This window comes from Apaloderma vittatum, unplaced genomic scaffold, assembly GCF_000703405.1.
Source record: "Apaloderma vittatum isolate BGI_N311 unplaced genomic scaffold, ASM70340v1 scaffold16635, whole genome shotgun sequence".
NCBI lineage: Eukaryota > Metazoa > Chordata > Aves > Trogoniformes > Trogonidae > Apaloderma > Apaloderma vittatum.
In genome coordinates this window covers 1-21,482 of record NW_009716650.1, presented here as the reverse complement: position 1 = coordinate 21,482, position 21,482 = coordinate 1, and the positions used below count along the sequence as shown (strand labels likewise).

Genomic DNA, 21,482 nt, shown 5'->3' with positions numbered 1-21,482 from the left:
CGGCGGCAGCGGGAAGCAGCGGACAGCTGGAGGGTGTCGTGCTCCTGCACCACTTCTGTCGCAAGTGGAAGAGAGTTCAGCCTCTACAGCTGCTTCTTCTCCCTCCCCCGCCCCTTTCGGCGCTGTATGAGCAGTTGAGTTTGAGGCTTGCACGATCGTGCTGCCATTTACCTAGCGCAGAGATGGGCAGCGCTAAACAGAAAGTCTTCTCTAAAAGGCAAAGAGTGCGCTCGCTGTGGTTATCCTTAGTGAAGTTAGCAGCCTCTCCTCGTTCGTCAAGCAGCAGCTGCTGGTATGCCGACAATTTAAGTTAGAGGGAAAAGAATTCTCCTTAAAGAGTCAAGATAAAAAGGTACAGAGCCCAAGAACATGTTGGTTCTAGAGAGAAATGGATTTTATGGGACAGGCACAGTGCAGCTGCAAGGCATTGTGGAGTAACGAATCCCTCTCTACTCAGGAAGTCCTATCAGGGAGTCCCTGTAAGACAAACTGCAGTCAAACGGTCCTGCTGACAATAAAAGAGGCCTGGAGACAACAGGACGGGCAGGAAAGAAGCCTTTTAACAACTCTTTGTTGTTTGTTTCTGGGGGGCTTTTTTTGTTGTTTGTTTGGTTTGTGGGTTTTGTGGGTACTACTACTTTCCTGGTAGTAGTTTGGTAGTTTTAGTTAAAAGCAGCCAATTAGTACCACAGCAGAGCGTTCAGGGCAGCTGTTCCTAAACACTTGCAACACCTAAGCCTTAACTTCACCAATGAGATCAGGATCAGAAAAGAAGCACTACAAAATAATTTTCTTTAGAGCATTTTAGACATTAATTTTTATATTAGAATGTGAAAATTTAGAGTTATATTCTACTACTCAGACTTGGAAGGAATATGAAAGCATTTAATTGGGGTCCTACCACTTGCTAATGCAGAACTCAATATATTGCTTTTGCAATGTCAGCAGTACTACAGTCTAGAAAGCAACACTGAATGGCAAAGAACAGGCTCCTGTCTTATAAAAGACAACAAAACCAAATGCTGTGCGTTTGAGAGAACAGTAATGCTCAAGGAACATAACTTTCTATAAGGTTCAAGCCTTAGGAAGACATCGCTGCTGTAATTTCCCTTATGAGCTTATGTCATCTTTAAAAGCTTGTATTATATTCTGGAACTGCAGTAGCTTGAAGTTTAAAAAAATACCAAGACGCACAACTCTTCAGGATCACATTTTCTCCCTGTCATGACCGACTGATTTCACCAGCTATGGTGGAAATTAGAGTTCACACCTCAGCCTATCTCTCTACACCCAAACCAAAGTAAGGCCTCTGTAACACCCACTGAGACTGTTCAAGTTCAAGTAAGGTGAAATTACAATTTCACCATATGTTTTGCCATACTCCACTCTGGAAAGCTATTTTAGTCTGGCTTGAAGCAAGATGCCAACACAATTAAGGAATACTAACTAACACTATACACCCACTGTTGTAACAATTTCCCCCTCATCCAGAAATGGAACTGGCAACTTTAATATCAGATTTCTCTTAAAGAAAAAATTCAGCATAAGAAACAGCAATGCCTGTTCCACTCTGCTAGAGCTTGACTCAAGTAAGTCTAAAAGACTTGTGACTGGAGACAAAAAGGCTTGGAACGGAATGAAGGAAAGGAAAAAAAAGTCTTGAACCAAACCTAGACAACGGAGCCAGTGTTTACAGCTCACTGTTAAATAACTGAAAGACTAAGAGCACCAACACAAACCTCATTTTGAAACACAGCTTACTGATGACAAGAGCCTAACTGAGGGATTACTGTTACCACAACACAGGAAAACCAATTTATTCCATGGTACTAGTGTATCTTCTAAAGGGGAGAAAAATACCAGAACTCCTACCCTAGGACTTAATGACTTTGACATACTTTCTCAAACTGAAGCATTTGCATTATGTTTAACACCATACAAGGTATTTGTCACTGGGAAAGCCAGGAGTTCAGTAGATAGCATTTGCACACCCACTAAGCACATGGTCTGAAAAACAAATTCAGCAGCAATACTGCTCAACATTTCAGTTAGCCAGTACCAGAAATAGATTAACTTTTCCAGTATTTTAACCTTCAAACCAGCAAAGCAACTGCTTAAATAAATTCAAGAATTCAGTTTGAATATTACAAGCAGTAGTTTGTAAGCAAAATCTGGGTATCCTTTTATAGAGGGACGTAGCTACTCTTTCTCTAGAAGCATGCTTTTTCACCAAACATTCAATGTGCAAAAGGACAGCTTACCAACAATATGACATTCTATGGGTGTATGTATTTATTTTTATAGCAGGTAAGTAGGGAACTAGTAAAATACACGATGCTATTCAGACTCTTTATAGACCCATGCAGTACAATACATACCCCTTCTTGCTTTGTGAATAGGTTGAGGCAGTCAGTCAGGGCCTCACATGTTTCCTGGGATACTTCAGAGACCATATCAAGTTTTTGCAAGAGGGGAGAAGATATTCCTGAAAGTACAAAAAAGTAGTAGTGTTGGGGGACATTGTAAACTACAGGATTTTTCCAGTTATTATTTTCTCTAAGTAATACAGACATAACATTCATATTCTACAAGAAGGCTGATGCAATGTAAGATCTGTGTGTGGCAAGGGCAAGCAAAAGCAGCACTGAGGGAACAGAAGTTCTTTCTTCTGCATCCTTTTCCCTAGTATAAGTGGCAAATGAATGGATCTAGTTTCATCTTTCAGCATGGCTTAGAAAGCAGAGGTAGTAAGCTTTGGCAAAAAAGATACTGGAAAAGTGACTGGCAACAATCTCTTTTTAACTGCTTTCTAGATATAAAAGCCTCAGAGTTGCCAGGTGACATAAAGATACAGAACACAAACGATATCACACTGGTTTAATGCAAGTTAAAGTGTGTGTCACTCACAGTGCCAGCAAGAGATGTAGGGGGTTTTGTAGGTTGTGGTTGTTTTTGGCAAACTGTTGTGGTATTGCATAGAAAAGAAAAAGCTTACCACAGGTGCAGCTGAAGACTGCAGCTTGAAAAATAGGTGGGGAGTTACAAGGACACTGATCCACACAAGGGGAAGATCATCTTGTTTTTCATGGACTCATCTCCTAGATAAGTAGTACAGCTTGCAGAGCAATGCCACCTCACCTCCTGACCACTTACAGAAGGGGCTGTATGTCTAGAACCAGCAGGAAACCATAACCCAATTGGCTGGTAAAAATACTAAGTTCATCTTTGACATTTTGTGATATGCTGCAATTCCTCAGAAGCCAAGCAGCATATTTGTTGCAATTAAAATAAGTGTCCATTTAGTGGCAGCAGACTCCAGGATCAGTTGGTATCATTCAGTAACACGGGTGCTTCAAGTTGATGTCACACCAATAAGGACTAAGAGGTCCAGCAGTGATGGTTCTTGAATTTATTTTGCAGTTTATGCTGCTTGTGCAGGACAAGACACAGTACAAACCCACATGCTAATTGTTGTCTTTTATACCAAAGCCCACTACTGACTGGAATTAGGAGTCTCAACTTATATCAAGAGCTAGCACCTCTTAATAGGAGAGGAGCACGAGTGCAGGAGCAGGAGACACCTTCATTTGTAATAAACAGTATGTATCAATCTCAAAGATACCTCTGTTTAGAACAGTATGTTGAGACAGGGAAAGAATTTTACACATCAGGTCCCATGATAGCCATTTTTATATTACTTAAAAGGTTTTAGGAGAAGTTCCATGTGGAAGAACTTCTGACTCTAAAATCTGCATTCTTCTGGAGCCCAAGAACTAGAACACTTGAAGGATATTCTATCAACCTCACATGAGAATGTGGAGAGCTGCAGCAGTCTTCTCTGAGACCTACAGAGGTCACACATGAACCTAGAAACAGTTCACTGACTCATCAAGTAACAAACATTCATTGGGAGGAAAACAGGAACTTACTACTGCTATTGGCCAAGACTAGCAGTTTCCAGGAAAAAGATAGCATCTGGTTTTGCTTTACTATGGGTTTTGGTTAGTCAACTTTTTTTTTTTAAATTTCTAGAAAGAAATACATGTCTCACTGGTTCTTCAGGTCAGCAATACAGGGTTAGAGAAACTGCCCCTACAACTACCAAAGGGAACTTATCTACCTCACACTAATTTTCAAACTGCTTTTTCTGAAGAATTGTTTTATTTTGTTAATTAATAAGGCTTCCCAGTAAAACACTCAAATGTATTACGAAACCTTACTTTTCTTTGTGAAATAAAAGCTCAGTAAAAATTCACTTAGTGCAAGATAGGTTAACATCACATAGCAGTGTGATAGCATACTGAGAAAAAGCTGTATTTTAGACTCCTTTTCAGAAGACCAGAGGTGGAACAGGAAGAACTTTATTCCTTCCTAAACCACAATTCTGTTACTAAGACTAAGGATTTGTACAGAGAAATGACTTGTTCTCTAGTTTGAGCTTCATAAATTTTAGTAACTAGGACTAAGCTTCAAATAAGCACCAGTTAGATGTTCTTGCAGAATCCCCCCTCTGTGCGTTTAAAACATGAACACCTTCCATACATGTTTAAGGCATTAAACTAAGCAAGTTCTAATCTCTAACAGCTTGATGCCTGTGCTATTTTTTCAGCAGTTATGCTGTAAAAATCCAGGTACATGTCAATTTAAGTAATTATTTAAAATGAAGCCTGAGAAGTTAAAGTCTGGCATGAAGTTGGTGGAATATATCCCATCACACCATGCTTCCAGTTCCCTGTATAATTTTGTGTATTCACTTCATACCCTGTTTATCGTGCCTCAGCTTCCATTGTGTTTCTACTCACTACAAGACAAGTTTTTTGAGGGGAGAGCTAGAATAAGACAGCTAGCTCTTTGTATCTGTCAGGAGACACTTCTGCTCTGCATTAAGCTATCAGCTAAAGACTTTTTTAAAACCTTGAAAGTGGACTCCTGTGTTATATTCCTACTACTTAGTAAGGGCTGTATCTAAAGGCAGTTTCACTACACTTAAGAGCCACTAATAAAATTTCTTTCGATCAACAGACTTATTAGTTGTTTCTCCAAATTGAAGTATTAGCTCTTAGCAATTAGTATAACATTACTTTATTTGAATCTTTTTTAATGAAGAAAACAATTCTCCATTTTCAAGCTCTTAGAAATTTAATACCAGTAAAACTAAAGCATGTGCTGCTTAAAGAAAAACATTGGTTGCCTGGTAACAAACTGCATTTTAGAAGAATAAGTCTTACCTTTTGGAGCATCCAAAGACTTAAGCATGGTAAGAAAGTCTGCAATCTCTTTACTGAGTCTTTGATGGCATGCTTGTGCTTTCTGAAAGACAGCAAAGATAGCTATTTCGTAAGTGCCTTGTTCTAAGGAAAGTGTTTATTCTCTTAAGTATACTGAAGCTATTCTTTTCTAATTTGCAGAGCATTAAATCTTAAAGATTCCCAGTGACAGAGACACACAATCAAACAGAAGACTTTAAGCACATCACATTGCTGACTGGCTTTTCTTTAAATTAGCATAGCAAACCAAGCCCCAAAGCTATGATGGATATACTGTTTTTGCATTTTCTCCCTTCTTTATTAAAACGTTTGAAAATCCAGGAAGAGCCATTGGTTGTCTTATGACAAACCTAAGGCCAAAATATGCAAATACATAACTTAACTGATGTACGGCAAGTACAGCAACATGCAGGAACCAACTCCAAAATCATATTCCAAGCCTGCATTTGCACTTGGAGACAGTTATCTATTAGATAATACCATTTTCTTCTGTAGACTATTGGGATCTTCCAGCACCAGTTACCCTCCCATCTCTGTTCTGCCATGAGCTACTTTCAGTTCTTGTACCAAAAGGTTTGATACAAGCCACCTGGAGTTCAGTCACGTGAAAATTTTTGCATTGCAGTGCCAGCTTACCCTTAAAATGTAAAAGTTTAGAAGTACATGTATGGCAAGAAGCAAGAATTATCAAGGAAGACTCATTTCCATTGCAGGTCTGAACAATCACTGTACAAGGTATCTAATGCGACCTGAGGTGTTGAAGGATCATTTCTAAGCCATCCCATTGCATGTTTTATAGAGGTGGAGCTCTGTTATCCTCCAGTCTTGGTATCATCAAGTACAGTACACAAGGCTCCCTCTCCTGGCTGAAAATCTTAAGCAACTTTCCACCCTGCAGTAGCACTGGTAAAACTGAAAACCACAACCCTGTACTTATGAAGAACATGGCATTTTATATACACAGTCCAAACACTATAGTAAGTAATGCAAATTCAAGCAGCATTTATGCATCCATGGGACAAATGGATCATTACTTTTAGTCAAAACTACACTACAGTATTTCAACATGAAACGGTACTGATCTGCAACTGCCTAAATGCATGAGCCAGGCAAGTACTCAGCACATACTTTCAGAGTATCCTGTAGGTCTGTAACAGATACTGTATCATCTTCCTCATCATCGCTACTCAATTGTTCCTGTGTGCAGTAATGAGTGCTATATGCAGAGTGGTCTTCTATGGCTTCCAGCCAACTCTGAATGGAAATAAACCAGTTAATTCACATTTCAAATGTAATCCCCAGAAGGTAACAGCATACATGCAAAAGAACAAACTTTAAATTTTCTATTGATGTGAATAAGATATTCATTAGTAAAAGGAAACACCTTATTAGGCAGAAAATAGATGGTTAAAAATTGCAACATGTATTTGAAGACGAGATATTCTGTGGTCAGAGTGCCACAAACTTAACTGATAAAACTTTAAGCACATATCAGTCTATCCAAGGTCACATTAAAAAAGAAGTCACATGAATTACAAAAAGACCACAGGGAATATACTTTGCATCTCCGAGTTTCTGTTCAGACATCAAGGTCCCTGTTCTTATGCATGACAAACTGCTCATCAGGTCACAGAGTGGCAGGAGCTTCTAGAGGTCATCTGGTCCAACCTCCCCTGCTCAAGCAGGTCCACCTAGAACTGGTTGTCCAGGACCATATCCAAGACAGCATGTGAATACCTCCAAGGCAGAGACTCCACAACCTCCTTGGGCAACCTGTGCCAGTGCTCAGTCAACCCTCACAATTTGCAGGTTCAGCGGGAACCTGCTGTGTTTCAGTTTGTGCCCATTGCATGCGGTCCTATCATCAGCCACCACTGAAAAGAGCCTGGCTCCATCTCTCTTTATACCCTTCCTTTAGGTATTTACAGACATTAACAAGATCCCCTTGAGCCTTCTCTTCTCCAGGCTGAGCAGTACCAGCTCTCTCAGCTATTCCTTGTAGTAGAGATGCTCTGATGCCTTTAATCATTTTTGTGGCCCTTTGCTGGGCTCCCATCAATACATTCATATGTCTTGTAGTAGGGAGCCCAGAACAGGACAAAGCACTCCAGTCACCCCATCTCTACTTCATCTCTCATTAGTAACTACATTACAAATAGCCATAAAAAAAAAAAAAATCTTGTTTCAGACTCACCTTTTAAGAAAATATAATTTATTAGGTCATCTAGGAGAATGGCTGAGTGAAATCATAGAATACTTTGGGTTGGAAGGGACCTTTAAAAGGTCACCTAGTCCAACCACCCTGCAGTGAGCAGGAACATCATTAATCACATCAGGTTGCCCATAGCCCTGTCCTGTCAGACCTCAAATGTTTCCAGGGATCAGGCTTCTATCACTTCCCTACATTATTTTTTTTCAGGATAATAAACTATGAAAGTGCAACAAGAAGGAAGTTGCAATAAAAATTAACCACATGGAGAAGTTAAGGAAAAAGAGGAAGTTAGACTATAGGACATAATACACACACAGAGATGAAAAACAAGGCAGCACTAATTTTAGAGAACAGAATGGCAATCTGTCCATTTCTGCTATTTAGTCTATAATCACACTAAAAGATTCAATATTTGCACTTACATTATCAAGTCCTGATGATCAAGATAGTGAACCCACTACTAATGCACCTATACCAAGTATTATGCAAATTATTCATTATAGAAGTTATTACATTTTAAAAACTTTGTTAAAGAGTCATTACTACCTCTCTAGTTTGAGAAGGAAGGCTATTTTTAGGAATCTTGAAACGATGAACAGTGTCATCAAAACATCTAACAGAAAAGAAGCAACTGTCTGTAGATTTTACCTATAGTGATGTGGAAAAAGCAAAAAATTAATATAATGAACCAGTAAGGAAAGAAAAAAAAAGTTAGCAAGGTAGAGAATTACTCTTAAATTCAAAGTTTTTGCCTGAGTTCTGATACGAAACAACTATAGTTTACAAAAAATTTGTTCAGCACAGTTTTGCTAAGTGTGCTGTCTGCATCTCCTGTCACAAATGATAATACAGAGGTTCTTTATGCCAAAATATTATAATTGCATATATTTGCACCACTTGATTCAGTCAAAATCTCAGCAATAGTGCAACATTACCAATATCAAGGAATGCACAGATACAGAAAAGCAAGAGTCACTTGTCATTTAGTAAGAGTATATAAAAACTGTAGTTGAACAGGATTTGGGGTGCCAACCATAGAACTAGGACAGGCTAGTTACAGAAGTGATCCTAAATGTATTTTCTTTAAACACGTTATCTTTCGACATATTGTAAATGAAGCCTGGCCCATCTTTCCTGTCCTCTGTTCACCCCTTCCAAAAGGGATTCCCATAAGCATAAAAAGTCACCCTCAGAATTGATCTCCAACTGTTATCAGCTGAACCTACACATTTACAAGTAACCAGCCACAGCTACAGGAGGAACTAGATTTTTGCTACTCAGTATCACATGCTCCAAACTGCTGTTGTGCACAACCAAGGAGGCATGCTTTTAGGAAGCCTTATTATGTTTGTTTAAATCCTCATTACTTTGGAAAGAACGAGTTTTATGCTCACTTTACTTGTAAGAACACTTCCCTTGTGAAGAATCACCATTTTGTGTGACAGCACAAGCTTTTTTTTTTTTTAAACAAAAGCATGTTTACCAACATAGCTGAAGTTTTCCTTGTCTAGGTATGGAATATTATCACATAAAAAACAAACCCAAAAACTAACCACCATCACCAAACAGTAGTTACAAGTCATTTTGCTTCCTACCGTGCAGATGGCTTGCGTTAGATGCTTGCATCCCTGACGATGATCATTATTCACTGCATCAGCTCTTTGAAAGAAAGAGATTTAATGAAGTGAAGGGAATTATTTAAATTGCTTTTCAGAAATTTAAACACTGAACTTACTGTCTCCGATACCAGGAAAGGACTCCATGTTCTAGAACTATCCAATAGAGTTTCCAACCAAAAAATCTTGAGCTCTAAAAAAAGAATTTAAAAACAAGCACAACACAAAAAGGCTAGGTAAGGTTAACATCTGCAGAATTACTGTTCCCATTAAATTTGATAGCTTGAAGACTATTACATGAAATCAGCAGTCATTAGCAAAACATCTTAGTTTTTACCTATCGTGGTGATCACAGCAACCTGAGAATATTTTACAGTTAAAGTGCTATTCTCTTTTCTGTAAATATCTGAAGACAACAGTTTTATTGAACATGCCATTCAGTAAGAACTAAAATATTCAGTGGTGCCCAGTGATGGGACAAGGGGCAATAGGCACAAGCTGGAATACAGGAAGTTTCATTCCAGTATGAGGAAGAACTTTTTTACTGTGAGGGTGACAGAGCACTGGGACAGGGTGCCCAGGCAGGCTGTGGAGTCTCCATCTTTGGAGACTTTCAAAACCCACCTGGATGCAATCCTGTGAGATGTGCTCTAGGCAATCCTGCTTTAGCAGGAGGGTTGGACTAGAAGATCTCTAGAGGTCCCTTCCAACTCTGACAATTCTGTGATTAAAATGCTACTGAAACATTAAAATATTACAGGGGTTGATGATCACCACACAATTATATTGTATAAAAATCAAATGAGAAACAAAACACATTAACTTGCATAAGCTTTAGTATATAGTTCTGGTTTAAAAACAGTTCCTTATATTACAATTCTTATACTACAATTGTGAGTGAATTCATAGGAAAATTTACACTGAAAGAAACTTCAAATAATTCATTAAGGAATATAAACATGACTGGCATCTTCCCTTTAAGTTCTAAAATTTCCAGAAGGTGGTGAACTTGTAGCAAAATATTAGTCACATGTTATTAAAGATATTAGTCATAGTTTATTAAAGATATTTATTCATGAAAGAAAAAACAACAACAAAAACATCCCAAAACTTTTTGCCTGCCACACAGACAAGAAAAAAAACCTTGCCATAGTGAAACTTTGCCAAAAATTTACCAAGAAATGAAGAGATATTTTAGGAACTGAAGTTAAGATCAGAGTGCCGTCAATTAGTGACTGCAGTGCCTGGCCACCCCATCTATAATTTATCCAATAGACTAGATTAAAGTCAAGTCATTTAACAAATGCATTATTGAAAAGTTCCCTCATTCATCAGCTCTCATTTAAGTACAGAAAAGGACCTACTGATGTACTTTCAGATCTTATATAACATATTTTAGAACAGGAAGCAAGACATACCTTCCATAGGAGACCTTCGTATCGTCTCAGGGGCTTGTTGATAACCTGCATAGAAATTAAAGCTCATGTAGGAATAGCTTCAACTAGACAGCCTTGGCATTTCAAATAGATACAAAAGTTCCTACCTTTCCAGTTTTACCTCGCAGTATCAGTTTCATTTCTGCACCTTGGGCTAGATCAAGGGGTGTCTGATCTGTTTAGTAACCAAGACAAGGCATAAGAATTTGATACATTTAAACCTAGACGTACTTAAAAATAATCTGACACCATGTTTACTCATTAAGGTTTGGTTCCACAAGCATCTGTGTTTACTCAGAATTGGGGAACATAAGCTCCTCAAGGGCAGAAGACTAAAAGGGCTCTGAACTTTAGTGTACTGAGCCGTCCTTCAGAGTTCTACTAGCCACAAAGAGGCCTTCGTTCTTACTTGTTTTTAGCTCTTCAGCTATATAAAATGGATCAGAATGTTCAAACATCACGACAGACAATCTTTAAACCAGATTACAAGTACACAGTTTGCATAACATTCAAGTAAAGTTTCCTGAATTTGCCTTCATTAGAAGCCTTCAGAAGTCACCTTGTCTGGCCCCCATCTTCAGCCTTTTAACGTTTTTGTTACCTGTGTTGAGGGTTTAGCACCACAAAAAAAAGCCAGGCACATTTCATGGTTCAGAAAGATAGCAGGTAAATTTTTTAGAAATGAGTAAGTTAGGAAAAAGAGAAGTATATATGATAAGTATTTCGTTACAGTCATTAAGCCTCTTACAATTTAGTCAGAGTTGGCTTCCTTTATTAGTGATACAAAGCTTGCAAAGCACTGTAAGATTTTCCCTGAACAATGAGTGGTAAGTAACATAGGTTATAGAAACTGGTAGATTTCTGTCTCCTCTTAACACTTCATTTACTTTAATTTGGTACTTACCATTTTTGTTTCTTATTTTAGGGTCTGCTCCACTTTTTAGAAGTTTCAATGCACAGTGCTTATGGGCACGGTATGCTGCACAGTGCAATGGCGTGTTCCCCATCTGATCTGTACAGTTGATATCAGGTGGCTTGGGTTTGTTCAACTGGAAAAAAGAATGTTTTGCTTACTTACCATTTTCCTCCCTCTCCAGATGCCACATTTGCTGTTCCTAACTAGGATGCTTCAGCGTAGATGTGGCAACAAAGAAGGCATTTAGCAAGGCCTCTAGCAATGAAAATGTTCAGCTAGAATTGGGAACTTCTCAGTCTTCTTGCTTTCCATACCCCTTTCACCTCTATTGCAAAACATGGAAACATCTATTCTGCTCAAGTGCACAGTGCCAAGGACAGTTCCCCAGCATTACAGTTCAGTCATTTACATTGCTAGGCTGGCCCTGTTCGAGTCTACTGTCAAAATCTACGGTCCTGAACAACAAAAAAAAAATCTCCCAGGCACAGTTTGAAAGGTTAGCTCTGGTCAGTGCCAAATCCTGAACAAGTTTGTGTGGCCACCCTGTTTCAGAGAGTAGGAATTTTCTGCAGAAGGGCAGCAGGCCTGCCAGTCTCAGTGACAGAGCTACCCAAGCCATTTAGAAGCAACTCGTACAGGCAGTCTGTTATATAAACAGCTTTGCTGAATTCTGAAGTCTAACTATTGCGGGAACATAAGGTTAGAGCAGCTAGGAAAAAAAATATAACAAAACATCAAACCCTGAGTTTTACTTGGACACAATATTCAAGTATCAAAAGCATGCCACTACTAACCACATTAAAATACCACCGAACTTCTCAAATATGTGGCTATTGGATGCATACATGGTGGCAGTTGGACTAGATGGTCTTTAAAGGTCCCTTACAATCCAAACCCTTCTACACAGTATCAGTCATTACACTTAAGCTTTCAAACCAAACAGGACACCCTTAATAGAAAAGCTGAGTTATGCTAAGCAGTCTTAGGAGGCAAGAGTCACAAATGTATAACAAAAATTTTAGAGGAACTCAGTTTAAGCCTTCTGCACTAGCTATATACTATCCTAGAGAAATTACTCCATAACAGGATTCCCATGGCAGTAACTTAAGTCAGTATCAACAGTAACCACTTTAAACATGTTTCAGAAATAGTCCGATAGAGGATAAACTGTAAGTACAGCTGTTATTTACTGTTCAACTGAAGAGAGAACAGAAGTCAAACCCAGGCAGTTTGTAGAAGTATAACCCCATTAATACTGAGGTCAAGTACTCAAGTTCATGAGGATTTCTAGGTTTTAGCTCTTTCTGACCAGCTGTTTTACATCTGTATAACTCCACCTCCCAAGTTCTTGCCTCCACACCTTTTAAGCCACACGCCTGTGCTTTCAGCAGCTTACACCTTGTTACATAGTAATATTTTGAAGAAAGTTTCATGCATCAACTGAGACAAAAAGGTTTCCAGTCATTTCAGTAATTGTACAGTACATTTGAGAACTCACAGAAAGAACACAGTGGTTTCACCCCAAGTAGACTAAAAAGCCTGGGTTAAGATTCAGCTACTGAAGGTCTAGCTTTCAGCAGCAAAATATATTGTGATCTAGTGAGAACCTTGGTAGAAGCACAAAAGCCACCACTACCATTTGACTTCAAGAAATTTCCATAGAAGGAGCAGCACATGCAGGACAAAGAGAAAAAAAATGGTCTAAAGTCCAAATAGAAGGTTTAGAGAAATTGTACCATTAAATTATTACAATTCACAGTACAGTCTTTTTTTTTTTTTGTAAAAATAATGAAGATGAAGGAGAAGTCACAATAAAAGGGTATCTTTCAGGTAGGCAGCACTCAGTTCCAGAAGTAGGGGAGTAGAGAATAAGTTCTGGTATGTTAGGTCTCACAATAAAAGCAGATGTAAGCAGCTGAACTTTCATAAGCATAATAGTGTGCTAATTTAAAAAACAGTAGGAGGAGAAAGGCCTGAAAACCAGTAGGCAAGGTATAAGGGTAGGAAAGTCAAGGAGCTTTACACCATAACACTTTAAGTGGAAAAAGTTTCTTGGACTTCCTCAACAGTCACAGGAGTTTTAAAACTGTAATTCTGTGGTCACAGGTCCAAGCACTCACCAAAGGATTCCAAGAAAATCTTGTTATACCTTGACTTAAAATTGTCTCGGGTAAAAAAATGTCTTAAGTAGTTTGAAGAATTTTGGAGGTAAAGATATAGCTGTCCTCACATATACAGCGCTCAATGATATCAAGTATTAAAAAAAAAAAATCACTTAAAATGAAAATGTTTACAGGAAGAGTTACACAGACATTCATGGTTACATGCCATATCAGAGAAAGCAGTTTAATGACAGATTTCTATGAGAAGGCACCTTTTTCCTGATTTTTCCTAGGTAAGTTTAAGGTTTAGTCAGCAGGCACTCAATATCAAATGCAACAAGTGTTACAAATTACCAGAATGAAGAACTGATGACTTATGCCAGTGTATTAATTACAATTAATACAATCAGGCCAGTGTATTAATGCACTATTCTTCCTCATCTTAAGTACTGTGTACAGCTGTGGCTCTCCATTTCAGATGATAGTACAAAAAGTACAAATAAGAATAAGGATGATCAATGTGCATGAAGGAGTTAGAAGGACAGGGACTCTTCAGACTACATGAGAAATTTTGAGGACTGAAATTGTGAAGAGGTGTTAACTCTGGCTTCTTGGCAGAAAAGTAAAGAATATCAAGTTTCTTAATACACAAATCCCACATTTGTGAATTTTCCATTAGAAGTAGGGAGTATTCAGAGTGCTTTGATGCCTTAAAATATATTACTAAACATTCAGCTAGGTAGGAAGTGTTCCATACTGTACATCTTACTTCCACAGAAACTCTCCTGGACTCAGAAGCCTGAGTTCAAGCACCAACACCTTGTTTAAAGTCCAACTGCATACGGTCCTGGGCAACTTCTAGGTGGTTCTACTCTGGAAACAGGAGCTGGACTAAATCAACTCCTGAAGAACCTTCCAGTCTCACTTTTTCTGTGATTTGCCTCTGTGATAACCATACTACACCATGGCATTGTTCAGCTTGAATTACTACGAGTGTGCATGCACACATATATACATTTTTCAATTCCTGCCCAGCATGAAATTGTGTCGGGCAGATGACTGCCCGTTAAGAACAACGGAGACTTTAGTAGCAATGGAGACTAATGACAAAAGCTTACTTTCAAGATTTAAAACAGGCCATACGGTGCTGAAAATCTAGGCTTCCATGGCATTGAGGTATCCACAGAAATATAACATGTTTACATCAGTAGATCTAGTACCATTACACTGCTATTTACAACTACCTAAAGAGTACTTAGAAACATGAAAAGCTCAAAACCATTGTTTTTCAGCCTCCACCAAGGAGGCTGGAAAAACCTTGAGGATTTGGTTTACTAACATAACACTGCACAGCACTAATGTTCTGAAGTCACAGCACTTTGAAATGCAAGGCCCAATGTCTCATGGTGTTACATTAACATTATGGCTTGAGCCACTTGACACAAAAGTATTACAAGCACTTCAGATCTTACCAAGGCAATCAGTTTTCCCATTTCTCCTTCTCTTGCTGCTCCTAAGAGTTCTTCTTCTAGTTTCCTTTCTTGGGTCCTTTCCACAGCTATTTGAAGAAAACACAAATTTAAGGTCAGTCTCAATAAGTACAGCATTTAAGGAACTACACTAAAACAAGCCTAGAGAAATAAGAGTTACCAGTATTAATTATTTGGGACAGGTATAGATGGCATATTTATTCAAAAAAGACTGTGTCAGAGCAAAAAGATGTCAAATATTATGTATTTTGAACAAGATGTGTGCATGTGTATACACATGCACAAATACATATATGTTTTTTTAAACATAACCCAACCCTGCTCCTTAGTAAGAGGTAAAACAGGGGAATTGCACAGCACACTCCATCAGACATTCCCTGTGTTATTTTCAGTTTCTCTCCTACTCTTCCTATCATCCTATAGAAATTTAATTCTTCCAGATGAATAGCAGATTGTTATCTGCACACTTGCATGTAGAATCAGAAGAGATCACTTTTCATTTATATAGTCTGTGGCATTGGACACAGAGCTTCAGCAGTATTTAGGAGTGTCATGCTACCATACCAGGAAGGAACATAATTCTTGAACTCTCCAAAACTATAAGCAGCAAGCCTATGTAAGTATTTGGACACCATCTCTGTCACTTTCAACACCTGTGAGGCAAGGAAGGAAAGGAGGTGAGGAGTTTTAATTTTTTTTTTTTTTTTTTACACCTTTTGCCATAACCTCTAAGACTGCAATAGCAAGTCCTAAAGTTGATCCAAAACTGTGTCACCTTTGCAAACTGTTCAGAATTTTGCTCTGCAATGATTTCGTGAAAAACAGACTTGAATTTCTCCTCTTCCAGTGAGCTAAGACCTTGACAGCCACGTACTATTCAGAGCTCTAGCAAGAATTACCCCAGCAAGACTGAAATAGGTACTTGAATAATGCTATTGACACTCACAATACTTAACTCCTCAAGCCACTTGCAGACATATTGTGGAAAACAAAACAAAAACCCCACAATCCTGTCAGTACTACAGACAAGAACAAAAGCCTAACTTTTTTTTTCTTTCTAGTGACCAAATTTAAAGAGAAAATTCAGTTGAACTGCTGTAACTTGCAGGAGAAAAACCAGTTTTTCAAATTTACAGGTGTTGAAAAAAAAACAAGGCTATGGCCTATTAAAGTTACCTTCCAACATATTCCTTATGTCTTTATCATGAGTAACTTCTTTTGCAGTCTCTCCACTCCCATTAACAATAGAAGTATCAGCATTATGCTGCAAGAGTAACATCACCACCTCCTGGAAAACAATTTGACAAACACTGCTTATGTACCTCTGTTATGGCAAGGCCACAATCAGGCTTTCCAGCTACTGACACCCTGCAAGATGAGCTGTGTAACAGCTTCTCACCACTGCTGACTTCCAAAAACAGGAAGAGATGTTTTAGAGAGATTGAAGAGCAGGAGTAACTGCAGCCTTCTCTCTCTCTCACATCAGTCAGGCTGAAGAAACTAACAAGACATTAGTTACAGCTGAACAGACCTGCTCTGATTTAACAGCTGGTGTACTTGTTATGAATGCTGAATTTAACAGATAAAAATAGAATGACTGGCTCTTTTGATAAAAGTAGGGACTCCTTCAGAAGGGCCAAGAGATTATCCACAGAGGTACTGCTAGTTTGGGAATGATGGTGGCACATGGTGAACAATCATACTAGTCTTACGTTATAGGACTATAGAAAGCTCTTTAGTTTTCTATGAGGAAACAGCACTTCCAGACACCAAACAGACCACTGTATCCTAGTTCATAGCTTCCCCCTCCCTCCAGAAGCTACTAAGACTACAACAACATCTTCTCTCTATGTAAATACACAGTTAGTCAGGAGGAACAATCCCTACTCTTTTTACTGTGTCAAACATACCAGGCACAAACACAAATTAATCTGCTATACTTCAGTAGTAGATGAAAGATCTTCACACTGGTCTCCACACAGTAATTGGCACCTGCAGCCAGAGGTAGTGCCGTGCCTCAGCATTTTCTCTGACACAGAGCAGAAGCAACATCGGTTACACAACCGAAGCTCAGTGCTACAGTGGAAGACAACTATCATTTCTCTCTCTGCCAGCAAATCTTCACCAACAAAAAGCTAAAAAAAAGTTACGACACAGTATACTAAGGGAAACCATGGACCAGTCTTCTCCCAACTTCAAGAACAGACATTTGTACCATGTTTTTGTTTTGGACAGAGATCTACCAGCTAGACAATGCATCTAGTACTTTTGAACATACTGTACCAAAACAGACAATAAGTCATTTGTAGACACTGTAAAAGTATCTTTTTGAAGTGATCTTATTGCTACTATTTCAATAATTCCATGACTGAGGCTTTAAAAAAGCCAACATACTTTACCTTACGTCCTGTGAAAGCTGCACGATGCAATGGAGTGTCCCCCATGTCATTCAGCACATTCACATCTGCACCAGCCTAAACAGCAAGACCAAAAGATACCTGAATGCCCTTCTAGCAAGAATTACCTATTGCCTCCTACTGAGGGGAAGAGGAGGACAAGACATGAGTGTAGACCTCATGGCAAATCAGACCAAAATTGTAATACACCCAACCTGGAGACAAAAATAAAGTAGATAGGCAAGATTCATAACCAGTGTTCTATAAGCTCCTTTGGAAAAAAAAAAAATCCTCCTGCATTTTTTCCAGGCATCACTCTCATTTTTAAGAAGGTGATATAAGGAAAATAAGTTTAACACGACAAGTGAGGGTGTTGGTTTGGTTTTTGTTTGTTCTGGGCCATTTTGTGTGTTGAGTTTCTTTTTGGGGGTGGGGGGGAAGGTAGGTGTTGGAAAAGAAACAAATCAAATCAAACAACTTTAAGAACTGCAGTGTACTGTATAACACACATCTATATTATTACAGATGTACGAACAGTAGCACCAGTCTCCTAGTGCTCCTAATTTAAGAAGTGGTGTTCTCTCTAGTCAACTATTGATGTTCTTTCACTCGAAGTGAAAACTTCCACATCAGCATTAAGATGAGACCATCTGAAACTTAACCTTTCTTCTCCCTTTTCTCCTCTGCAGTCTTTGTCTTGAACCTCCCTTCCTCTTGTCACACTTTCTCTATCCCATACTTTTTGTCCAGAAGGAAGGCTGCTCATCACACTGCACAGGCACTGCTCCAGGAAACCAAGAAATCCTATCTGTCTTTAAGCATTTCTTTTACACCACTTTACTTCACCTCTCAAAGGGTCAGAAAGAGGGCAGGATGTATTTAACTTTATCATATACATTTAGATCACATAATTTAACCAGGTCACTGCTGCCTGCCTAAAGTTAACTGATGAACTTGACTCTAGTTCCAGAGCTGTTTCTGATAATACTTCATTGACTCGCTCTTTGAGCACAAAATCTAGGAATAAGGACACAGACACATCTGTATATAACTAGCTTTCCAGAGGTGCACAGCCTCCTTTATTAATTAACTTATCCTTAAATAATACCCTTTCAAGAACTCTATCAGCAAAGAAGAAAAGCATGAAGTCACATCTACTCTTCCAACTCTATAAGTATTGATAAGTGCATTAAGCGACAAAACTTTACCTTTTGCTCTAAGTAGCCCTCTTGGACTAAGAACTGCATTATACACTGAGCAAGCGTGTAGAGAACTTCTCTAAGACATCTCAACTTTGTTTCCTGCTACAGAGTCATGATTCTGTCTGGGAGACTTTATTCTGACTGAAATTCAAATTCAGATTATTCCTGACATCTACAGCAAAATCTTCCAAACATTAAGGGGGTATAATACCATTTGGATTGGCTGAAGCTACCCTCAGAGCTAAGGGCAAGAAAAATGAAATCAAACAACTGCAAATGCAGTGCAAATATGGCTATAAAGATAGAAATAGGTTAGCTTGGACGAGAAAGGTTCATCATTCCCAAGCTCATCACATAGTTCATTATTTCAAAAATGTTTGAAAAAAAAGAAGTCAAGCTGTGTTAGCCTGTGCCTGGAAAGAAACACATACCGATTACTTTACACAGAATTCTGGAAGTCCATCTAAGCAAAACATACGATTAGCTAACACAGTTTGTTGGGTTTTTTTGTGGGTTTTTTTTTTTTCATTTGAAACACTTTAGCCTTCCCTACAACTCAGTAAGTGATGTTGCCTAAATTATATACTTTATGTACTACAGCAAGCTAGATGAGGCCCTTGAAGCACTTGCTAGTATCAGAGGCTTGGTTACTATTAGGCAGATATCCACTAAGCTTGAAAAAGGCTGAAGCTTTCACAGGTGCATACCTATATACTATACATCTTTAATTTCTACATTCAGATGATTACATGAACACATATACTCCATGCAAAAGCTTGCTACATACTGATAATTGTAAGCACTATTCAGGCTAACAGCTGAATACTGCTGTATAGGTTTCCAGTGTCACTATTTTGGTTCCTTATAAACTGAGATGATCTTAACACCACAGCTATTTTATTGCTCAGTTTTAGTAATCAGTAACCCCTATGTTACAGTAGATAAACTGCAGGAATGGCTCTGCCTCTCTACAAAACTGCCATTCTTCTATCACAAAAACCTGAATAAATGCTAATTGCTTCCAGTATAACAAAGAATTTTCTGCCTTACACACAGAGGCAAGTAGAAATATACCTTCAGCAAATCCTCTACCACAACAGCATGTCCAAAGTAGCACGCAAGGTGAAGAGGTGTCCAACCCATATTAGATTTACTTCTGCCTAAAAGAAAAAACAGGTACATTAAGTTTTGGTCACACAATACAAAAAAGATCTTCTCATGTGCTTGGACGTTGGCACAGATGATCATTCTTCACAGCAAAAGAAGAGGCAAGGAGGCTGGAAGCACAGTACCATTCACATCATCTGAATTACTGAATTGGGATACAGTTTGAGAATGTTCAATTAAAATCTACAAAATCTTGCTGAAGTAAGTCATGAAGTTTGATGGAGAATAAAACTTGTTTTTATGCAATATCTTATTCTTCAACAGCAGCAAGAAGCTTTAGTTATTTTCATTCGCTACACAAAACAGCACATGCAAGTATGCATTTCTCGTTTCTGAAAAACTGGTTCGTTTACCTCATTTTATTCCTGCATACAAATGAGAGGGAGAACAATCCATCTTCCAAACAGGTGATATGACCATGTTAGGTTTTATCCTTGTCTTGTGCTTGTACTCATTTTTAATAACAATAGCCTTGCTAAGAACCATGATTTGAAGTCTTCGTGCACTGTAGAACTCAGTAGCATCTGCACAGGCAGGAAGCAGGCACAGAAGTGACCATGCAGAGAAACCTCATTTATGCTTTAAAGAGTATTTCAGACATACCCTGGAGCACTGGCTATATGAGTCCTGGCTATATTGTCCTACAATCACTTCTTTAAAAGCAATATATTAAACCATTAGAGATTACTAAGTTAAAAACCCATGCTACTTGCCAATTATAACAATTATACTAAGCAAAGTTGATTTGTGCTTTGTTTTTACTAAGCAACAGACCACCTAAGAGCTACCATTTTGTATTTGGAAGCAAAATGAAAATAAGGCATTAGAAATTGTTTTGAAATTACTGCCACCATTAAGTTTTCCTGCTTCATATATCCTCAAGCAATGAGGCTTGGAACACGTACAACGTAAGTTTGCCCTGATAAGACAAGTCAGTAGGACACAGAAAAAGAGAACTTCTGGTCTTAGAAGTTCATCATTCTTTCTACTCTCACATCACAAATTAGCATCAGGATGTGGTTCACAGCTCAAGTATTTCGCTACTTCTTATATTTGTTTCCAGCTAACACTTCTACTCTTTATTAGCTATCTCCTCTGTTATTTCCTCTCTTTCTTTCCAACTCCTTCTGTTGTTCCAACCTCATTTAATTCCTTCCCCTCATCCCAGCCTGGCCTACAATAGAGTTCTCTCCCTATGTCACTGATGGGCTAAAGTACCACAGGAAATAAATACTGTGTGGACCACTAACTCTGGGGCTATGTTTAACATACTAAATGGACATTCCATTCTCCTATTCAACTTAAACCCATTTCCCCTTGCCCTGTCAGTGGACAGTCTTGTAAAAAGTCCCTCCACAGCCTTCCTGTAGGTTCCCTTCAGGTATTGGAAGGCAGCTATTAGGTCCCCCTGAAGTCTTCTCTTTCCCAGACTGAACAACCCCAGCTCCCGCAGCCTGTCCTCGTAGCAGAGGTGCTCCAGCCCCTGGATCATCTTTGTGGCCTCCTCTGGACATGCTCCAAGAAATCCATGTCCCTCTTATGATGGGGACACCAGGACTGGACGCAGCGTTCGAGGTGGGGTCTCACAAGGGCAGAGTACAAGGGGAGAATCACCTCTCTAGATCTGCTGGCTGCGCTTCTCTTGAAGGACACGGTTGTCCTTCTGGGCTGCATGAGC

The 21,482-nt window shown here is 38.8% G+C and overlaps 1 protein-coding gene across 1 annotated transcript; it reads right to left on the bottom strand.

Annotated features, from left to right (window-relative positions):
* Positions 1-171: 171 nt before the first annotated feature.
* On the bottom strand, positions 172-19,797 carry LOC104274096 (oxysterol-binding protein-related protein 1-like; the record flags this gene model as incomplete). Its single annotated transcript, XM_009869625.1, has 14 exons — positions 172-286; positions 2,379-2,485; positions 5,229-5,310; positions 6,396-6,521; positions 8,026-8,127; positions 9,075-9,138; positions 9,215-9,288; positions 10,514-10,558; positions 10,639-10,706; positions 11,436-11,580; positions 15,022-15,107; positions 16,216-16,327; positions 17,439-17,513; positions 19,712-19,797. Coding segments are annotated over 14 exons (1,287 nt in total), but the record flags the coding sequence as incomplete, so codon positions are not given.
* Between the last annotated feature and the right edge of the window lie 1,685 nt (positions 19,798-21,482).